This window comes from Sipha flava, unplaced genomic scaffold, assembly GCF_003268045.1.
Source record: "Sipha flava isolate LNK unplaced genomic scaffold, YSA_version1 104_pilon_pilon, whole genome shotgun sequence".
Classification (NCBI taxonomy): Eukaryota; Metazoa; Arthropoda; class Insecta; order Hemiptera; family Aphididae; genus Sipha; species Sipha flava.
The window spans coordinates 2,274,331-2,284,042 of NW_020271718.1; the positions used below are offsets into that span (position 1 = coordinate 2,274,331).

General features: G+C 27.8%; 1 protein-coding gene across 1 annotated transcript; it reads right to left on the reverse strand.

Annotated features, from left to right (window-relative positions):
• Positions 1–5,955: 5,955 nt before the first annotated feature.
• Positions 5,956–9,494, reverse strand: LOC112683963. Its single transcript, XM_025555242.1, has 6 exons — positions 9,403–9,494; positions 8,424–8,537; positions 7,290–7,400; positions 6,912–7,230; positions 6,667–6,845; positions 5,956–6,427 (listed from the first exon to the last, which is right to left on the reverse strand). Exons 1-6 carry the CDS (start codon positions 9,492–9,494, stop codon positions 5,956–5,958), a joined length of 1,287 nt encoding a protein of 428 aa, XP_025411027.1.
• Between the last annotated feature and the right edge of the window lie 218 nt (positions 9,495–9,712).

Sequence of the window (9,712 nt, forward strand, 5' to 3'; positions counted from 1 at the left end):
AAAAAAAGGACTTCCTAGTCTTTGTTCACGTAAAATGATGGTGGTCCACAACCTTTAAAAAAATTTTGAACTTTATGAAATCCTGAAATTTAACCTAAACTCCTAAAAAAAAATATTTTAAAGACACGAACCCAAACCAGAACCGTTAAAATCATTAAGGTCTTAGTCTCTGCATGTGTTTTTAATGCTTATATATTATTTATGGCATGTCTTCTTGAAATCGATGAATATATCGATTTCAAGAAGGCATACGATTGTATACATAGGAAATCTCTTTTGTATAACATGTGTATCTGTATGTTGAAAAAGTTCAAACTGCCACAGAAGTTAATCAATTTGATTAGAGCAAACATCTTACATACAGAAATTAAAATCAAAATTTGGAAATATTTTATCACATGTGGTACGATTAAGGAGCAAGACGAGGCTTCATCACCCAAATTATTTAATGTAGCTCTAGAAAAAAATCTTCAGGGCGAGTAATTTTGAAAATCACGGAATAAAATTGGATAGTTGCATTATAAATATTTTAGCCTATGTAAACGACCTAGTATTATTAGCAAAAAGTAAGGAAAATCATGTTGAGAAAGATGAATAATTATTAGATACGGTCAAAAGGGTAAAACACGATTGCCTACAATCGTTATCGGCGATACCTTTTTAAGCGGGATAGTTGAATTGCACTTATTACCTAAAAATAAATGATCGAATTGCACTTGGATTAAAAAAAAGGTTATGGTCGAACTGCACTTCAATAAAAAGCAGGTAGTGGTCGAACAGCACTCGTTCAAAAAAAGAGTTATAATGGAAAACCCTCTAAAAATATTACGAATTTTTCTGTTGAAGAACGCTACAGCGTACTTATTTAATAGCATTATATATTAGTTCGTGCTATTTAGATAACGCAGATAAAATATTATATAATAATAACATATATACTCAGAAGCGTAATACCAAGGAAGAATTTTTAAATACAGTTAGTCATTACTACAAAAAATGGTCAAAATGACAAAAAAAAATTATAATAATGACAATAATTAAATTTGGCGAATAAAAAAAAAAATGTATACCTAATAATAATAATATGTATAAGATAATATAATATAATGTATAATATAATAATTATAATATAAATATATATAATTAACAAATAATAATGTGATGTATAAAACAATAATTTTTAACCACATTAATGATTATTAAATGGTAATAAATGTAACTAAATAAAATAAATCTAACCCCTTTAAATGCATGATAATTTTATTGAAATATTTTTTTGAGCCCAAGTGCAGTTCGACCATTACCTTTTTTTCAATCCAAGTGCAATTCGACTAAAATAAGTGCAATTCGACCATACACCTTTTTAAGTTAAACGATTCCGTACGATTTTACCTGTTTTTTACTACACGATTGCGTACGAAATTTTAAACGTTGATATCAATTTTCATACCGGTATTGGTGTATACCACATGCCTAGGTTAGGTTAGGTTAGGAACTTAAAAAAGTTAACAAATACTTTATGTTTTATTGTTTTTATTACCTATGTTTATTGTTAATGTTAGGAAATATATCAGATATAACGAAATATCGTCATTACTGTTATATTATACGGTATTTTCCGAATTTCAATAAAAGTATTAGGTTATAGATGTTAAGAAATCCAAATTTAAGCATTTTCAAATAATTTATTATTAATAATTTCATTCAAACAAAAACTGTCCATTTTATTTATTTATTAATTACTTTTATTTTATTTATTCAACCTCATTTTATTTATTATTTTATTATTAATTTTTTTTTATGAATTATTATAGAACTTTTATATTAATTATTTATGTTAATTGTTTATTTCTTTATTTATTAGAACTATTAGTATACAAGTATGTTTATTTGTGTTTGTGTTTATTGTTTATGTCTATTATTTATATTATTTATTGTTTATTTTATTTATTATTTTTGATTTTTGAATTTTTCGTTGATCTTTAAATATTTTTACTATTATTAGTGAAATTAGAAAATTTGACACAACTACATACATATATTTCATATATTTCCGTGTTAATTTATTTACCCACCTTTTTGTTACCCATCTACAAACGCACGCAATCGTGTTGTCATAAAGGACAAACGTTCGCAATCGTGTTCTACCCGGCCAAAAGATTAGGTTTAGAAATAAATGCTGAAAAGACTGATATATGATCGTACGGAGAGGTGAGATATCGGATCGTGTACACCTGTACATAGAGGTTGAATCGTACAAGCTTAAGATAGTACAAGAGTTTAAATATCTGGGATCGATCTTGACAAAAAAAAAAAAAAACGATGAATTAACCGAAATAATAGCAGGACTATAGTCCGATAATACATGTTGCTACGGATTAAATTAGTTGTTAAAAGCAAGAACAATATCGAAGAACCTCAAGAAGTATCGCATTCTCATCCGTTCAGTGGTAATGTACGGGTGTGAAACATGGACATTACGAAAAGTTGTGCAAAATCAAATTTTGATTTTCCAAAGAAAGATATTAAAAAGAATTTTTGAACCATTTTTAGATGAAACCATGGGAGAATAGAAAAAATGAAGAACTTAGACCATTGTATCAAATACCTGATAATATTAAGGAATAAAAAAAAAAGAAACTCCAATAGGCAGGACACAGTTGAAGTGACTTGCATTATGTAAGATAATTTGATCTTAATGGTCGAATAAGAAGAAGAAGAATTATAAGGAATAATCTATTGGAAATTATAAGCTGATGCAACGGTGACGGGGTAAACTATCTGGGATTTCCGTAGATATTTCAACGGCGAGTGTTGGTAAACAGATATAAACGGTAAAATAATTTCCACCGACTGTAGCAGCGATGAACATTAATAACCAAATTCTAGCGAGGAACAGCAAGGAGGGGAGGAAGCATTGATTCGGAAACGAAAAGATCCGTTTGGACGATAAAAATTAATACCTCTACGCAACCGGAAATGGATAAATAATCCAAAATGTCGCGTTCGCGAGTGCACATTTAGTGTCGTATATCATTTTCTCGAGATTCGAAATCCGCGACAAGACGAGTAACACGGAACAATCGACGAAGCGATAAGGCCGTGATATTACGTTTTACAATAATTAAGGCAATACTAATAACTGTTCTTGAGAAGCAATGACGATAGTGGTTTGCAGTGGCGCACTGATTTATCACATTCCTGTTGGCAAAACGATATCGCAGGAACATAAATTACTGTACGCGACAAAATTCGGAGAACATCGAATATACACGTTATACACATCGAGTACACGTGCATACACGTTGCTTTTACATATTTGTCGGAGTGACAGTGAACATTTTTTAAATTTCTCAATTTTTCGTATTACGCACAAAATTTTAAATTAATATTTGTAGCCATCCCTGTAACATTGAGGTAGTTAAAGATGAGCCTATATATTCTGAACAATGGCTTAAACGTATTATGGAAATTATGTTATTATTTTTGTATTTAGTAAAAATCGATTGTACAATGTTTGTATACGTAAGCAATTGTTTTGTGATCGAATACGGGTTTTACTACGCATTTTCGAATCTCGTAGTAGGTAGATACGTACTTTATTTTTATGTAGTACGCAAAATGTGTAACAGTAACTACAATTTTAGGCCCTGGGATAAAGGATATGCAGAACTGTAGGGATCGAGAGGTGATGTATTTGACGTGCAAGTCACTACGTATCGCAATATATATCCTCGTCGTATTATTGTTATGTGATTTTGGTTCTTCGCGAGATCATTGCTGCATTGAAATATCGTTCTAACATTCAACAAAACACATACAATTTTATTTTTGTGAGTTTAAATAATAATCGCTCGGATAAATTATATTCAAAGTACGCGTTGCGGTAGACTTTAGTTTCGCTATCCATTGCTAATTTTTTCGTAATGTTCAATTAAGTTACAATCCCATTGTTTCACTATTCAAAAATCAAAAGTTCACCTTATATATAGTTTGTTTAGTAAAAAAATAAAAAAATAAAATCGGTGTGTCGAATATCATTTGCATTTCTTGAATCTTCTTCCGTTCCACATGAAATAATCGAGAGGAAACAATGATGCACAAATACACAAGCGCGTTTGGAACGAAAATAAAATTATATTTTATATTTTATTTTTTAGCTGATTGTTATCAATGGACATGTAAATTGCATGTATGATCGTCGGTGCACGCAATTACGATATTAACATGTGCAAACGTATGCGACGCGAGGCAAAACGGTGATTTACCGTTCACACCGCAGTCTCCAGTGATCTTCACAGAATTATGATTGTTTAAGGCATACGAGTATATATTTTACTGCGAATCCGGGTCTTATTGATTGACGGTGAAGTCAGGATATAATAACGTTGTACGAAGTTATGTGCGAGAATGTACAAATACAGTAGCGAACACTGGCACTTGATCGAATCAAAAATTCCAAATCTTTCATCACGTTGCGTGTTTAGTACACTACATGGTTTACACACCATACACACTGGCATTGCATCGCGTTGGATATTATACATTTATAAGGTTCAGTGTATTTAAATCTTGCTGTAATACAATGTTGCATCAGATTTACACGAACTTTTATAGTACATATAAGCGTAAACTGGTAGGAGGCAATTGCCTCCCCCCCCCTATAATAAATTAGGAGGAGCAGTACCCCCTCTGATATTTAACATATATTGTTTTAAATAAGTACAAAACAGCTGGTTATAGCTATAACTATACAATTTTTTTTTTAAATCTTAATTTTCAATTTTCTCTTTTCTAACATAATGTTAGAAAATGAATAATTTTATATAATAATATGTAGGTAGTTAAGTGGCAATTAACATTCTCCCCGGTGGGCCGCTGTACTATTTTATAGTTGTTTTTTTTATGCGAGCTAAAAAAAAAAAGAGTGAAAAAACGAAAAAATCAACTATCCACCAGGAGCTTACTATTGTTTGATATCCGTTGTGGGCCCGGGGCCATGGTCTCCTCTGCCCTCCTTAATTCGGGCTTAAATATAGTTCATTATTATTAAAATGAAAAGTCTAATAAGTATGAAACATAATTATTTATATAATTGTATACAATGAATTATTGATTATTTTAATTGGTCTAACAAATATAATAGAAGTTACAATATGAGATCATTAATATGAGTATAATTTTTTTGTTACATTGGTTATTTAGGGTAATTTTAGGTACTCACAATTATTATAATTAATTACTTACACAGCACTTTTATTCAATATTTTATTATTTCTGCTATATTAACGTATTATATAAATATTATTCACATAAAGGTAAACTGTATTGATAGTTATGTTATCACGTATAAAATCAAAACTATAGTTTTGTGATTACGTTTAAAATGTAATATAAATAGTATGTTGTTGATTATACAGAAGGTTTTTAAGAAATATTCAGCACCAATTCGGTTTGTGATTTAAATATAACGACATGCCTTGTAAAAACTATTAATGTTGCAAATAAATTGGAGCGGATTATCTCTTGAAGATTATAGGTTAAATCAGAATTGCATAAACTATATAGATAGAAGTAAGTAACTATTAAATTAATATTTAGGTAATATGTATACCTATATCTTACAAACAACAATTAATATTTCAAATGTCATGGTTTTATGGATTAAGTAAACAGTTTTACAATTTTATTATATACCTACTCAAATTTAGCGGCTAATTCAATGATTAGTTTAAATAAATCATAACATTGCTGTCGGATTCTAAGTAGTCATTATAATTTATTATAAAACGCATCAGTTTTATCATTATGTGCACTTTGGTTCAGACGGTCAAAATTATGTTTATTGTGATTAAAATTTTGTTTTAACATCTTATGAAATAGTATTATATCTTTTATTGTTGAATTAGTTGTAAATGTAATTTTTCGTATTATTTATAATATTATAAATATTAACTATTTTCTATGCTTATTCTTTTTGGTTGGAGTATTATTCCACCTTTGATTGTTTAACGAAGCATTAAACTGTTTCGGACTACCAACTTTTGGTCTATTGCTGTTTGTTGTAGGTCGATATGTAAGCCTAGCTTCATTCATTATATTTCTACAGTAATTTTCGTATATTTCTTTGTCTTTAGTTTGATCCGTATCACCGCATAACCATAATTCTGAACTGTAAATAATGGAACGTAATATTGACAGCATTCGTGATATGAACTTAAAGTTGTCGGCAGGTTTTATGGGTCCACTCTGGAAAGCAAAACTCCTATAACTTCTGATGCTTTTTTTAATGTTGATAAAGCCTTTTTCCAGTGAAGTATAATATGCCGTTTGACTAGTAAATACGCAATTGATTCTTTCATTTTTTATCAAATATGTGGTTACATCACCGGGATACAACAGGTTACTACCGATATCTTTCAACAATCTATGGATAGACAAAAAAAAAAAAAATAATTAATAATTTTGCAGGAATTTCTGTAAATAATTTTCCAAATTTTATAATCCTTTTGGTAATTTTAAATCAATTAGCATCATATTAATACATCAAATGAACTATAAACGATTCAAGTATACATTTAACCAATGGTATTATTAGAGTTATTATTAAAATAGGTGTTCATAAGTTTAAGTACAACAGTGCAAGTAAAATTTAAATATAATTACTTTTCTTTGAACGATGGATATCGAGCATTTACTTTATCGACCATATCGTTCGTCCAATTACTCTTTTTTGACTGTTCCAGGTCGACGAACAGCAGGATATCGCTCTTACCTTCAATTTTTAATAAATCTTTTGGTGTAATAAATGATTTCAACAATGGCGGCGGTATGTGATTGAACACCTGAATAATTTATCCTTTAAGGATAAAATAATAACTTCGAAATATTTGGTAATCTCTAATACTTACTTTAGATGGGATGCACACTGTTATAGATATCCGGGATCCAGCGAAGATACTTGCAATAAGCTCTTTAACCTTCATCCAATCTAGACCGTCCAACCCACAACAGATTTTTGGAATCCCCAACTTGGTTAAATTCATCTGTTTCATTTTTACCAATAGAGATCTTAGGGCTACTGATAACGTTTGCATTGTTGGTTTTCCGCCACTAGATTTTTTTGTTATCATGTAAAAAGCGGTCTCATTACGATCGTTGACAATCACACCAACATCGCCTACGGTCAGATTTTGATCAAACAATTGTCCAATACCACCGAAATGTTGTCTAGAAAGCAATCAAAATCAGTACTAATTTGATCAAGAGCATATGCATGATATTTGTACTTGAATCCCACAGCGATTCCAGCCCTCATCCGCAAATCCTCGGCAACACAATGAGCAACAGGAATTTCTCCGGGCAGGTTGAAAAGATTTTCATCTATTTCTTTCAAATAACTTGAAAATGTTTAAAAATTATTTTTAATTTATCGAAGATAATTTTATTGATGATATTATTGTATGTATGAAACATTTTGTACTCTCCGGGGAAGCAACGAACCCAGACGATAAAAGCAAACCGTTTTGAAGAATAATATTACGCACATTCACTTTAACTTTTATAGTTTAAATGAATTACAATTATAATAGTCTATAGATAGTTACAATTATCAAAAATATTTCTTAAATTATAATATAGTACTTAGTCTGAAATGTAATCTGTTATTGCTGTTCTATTTCACTAAGACTATAAATATGTGATTATCATTAGTAATCATATATACCAAATTCTATCTTCTAATGTAGGTTCTTTTTTGATTGTATCAACTTTCGGTATAATTGTTTTGCACACGTTTGCATAACTTATGGGTTTTTTATTGTAATCACCAATATTCTGTTCATCGGGTACATTTTCATTCGAAAATTGACTCCTATTATATTTCGAAATTGTATTACTTGTTGCATGTTTAATTAACAACATTATTAATAATTTCATAAATATTCTTAACGCTAAGTATAAATATCACATAAATTTTTTATACATTTACAACATAGCTAACTATTTTTCAAAATAGTAAGATTTAGTTATTAAAATCCTAACTATTTTATAAATATGTAAACTGAATAACAGAACTTTTGAACTTATTTATTTATTATCTTATCATATTTTAAGGATAAAGAAAATACTAATATCCTATGACTGTATTAAATTATTTTCTTTTTTCGTATACCTAAACAAATTAAATTATAATTAATAATATTAATTAATAAAAATAAAATTATATAAACAATGGGTACATATGCCATAACAATTACGTATTTAGGGAATAATAAAACCAAAAAGTATTTAAGAAAAACAAATGATAAATTTATTAAAATTAAAGTTCCACTTTCCGTGATCGCATTGTATATAATTTAGTTATATTATCACATATAAATATGAATTTTATTTAATTATCAAAACAATTACAAAATACGTACCCATTTTCAGGTGTTTCGGTGCAAGTTTCCTGTTTTACATTTATTGTTTTTTTAACTGCATCTTCAGTACTTATAATTTCCAATGGTATTTTAACTTGGCTTCCAGTCTGAGTTCTAAATAATAAATATGTTTAAAGTTATTAAATTTTAAAAATTATTGAATGCATCTTATTTTTTTCTAGTAGTGTATTTTATTTTATTTATAATTATTATTTTCAACGAGGATTAGATAAAAATTTAAAACTCATTGTTTAATTAATCCATAAATTAAAATAAGATAATACATGACTCATGAATTAATTAAATTATTTTAAAATACTTTTGAATAAGTTGCGTGGACTTTACGGATGCTCTAGGTACATCATGTTTTTCTTTTTTTCCACCTAATATGGAGTGATCTTGTTTTTTTAACAAAATATTATTATTCATCTTCTTTTTTTCTTTCAATTCAGACTGATTTATTTTATTAACGTTAGCTCTAAGTAATAATAAAGAAATTATTAATTTAGTATAAAATTATTTATACAAAATTAAATTATTCATTAACTGGAAAGAAGCAACGAATTTCTTACATTTATTTATAAAAAAATCTAATATATGTATTATTTTTAATTAGATAAAATAATATTAATACAGAATATCAATGAGTTATAAATATTATTAGTACTCTACTAAAATAATTCTAAAATTGAAAACTTATAAATTATTCATGTTATCTCACTAATTTTTAAGTAAAAGTGTTTTTAAAAATTTTAAGACATTAAAAATAACGTTTTCTTTACTATAACGACTAACGACAATTGCATACATTGATATTAATAATAAATTTAATATCATTAAATTAAATTTTTAAAATTCCCTTAAATCATACTTAAAATTGAATTAAATGTATATTTTAGATTATAACTTCAGTGAAATGTATTATTAACTATATATATACATATGATATATTTCTATTTAAATTATAATTTGTATGTACCCATATTTAAGTAATATTTTGCCTTCAATTTTAGCTTGAGTTGAATTTTTCTTCAAAGGTTCATTCTTATTTTTTTCACAAATTGTAGGCATTACATCATTTCTATTGAAATGTTTTGAGTTTGTAAGATATTTAAAATTTAATGCAATGAAAATATTTAAAATTAATATTATTGATTATTTTTACTCTTTCAGTCAAGTATACAAGTTAAATATTTCACCTATTAATATTTCTAGTATTTAAGAATATTGCATACAATTTAAAATTAAGTATCTGAAGGTTATATCAAAAGAAAAATATTAATGGTACT

Excerpts from the sequence above, each read along its gene's own strand:
- LOC112683963 (XM_025555242.1), bottom strand. The coding sequence starts at position 9,494 with ATGCCTACAATTTGTGAAAAAAATAAGAATGAACCTTTGAAGAAAAAT. Across the intron at positions 7,401-8,423 it reads ACCGAAACACCTGAAAATGG|TTATTTGAAAGAAATAGATG; the intron begins GTACGTATTTTG and ends AACATTTTCAAG. Across the intron at positions 6,428-6,666 it reads TATCCATCGTTCAAAGAAAA|ATTGTTGAAAGATATCGGTA; the intron begins GTAATTATATTT and ends GTCTATCCATAG.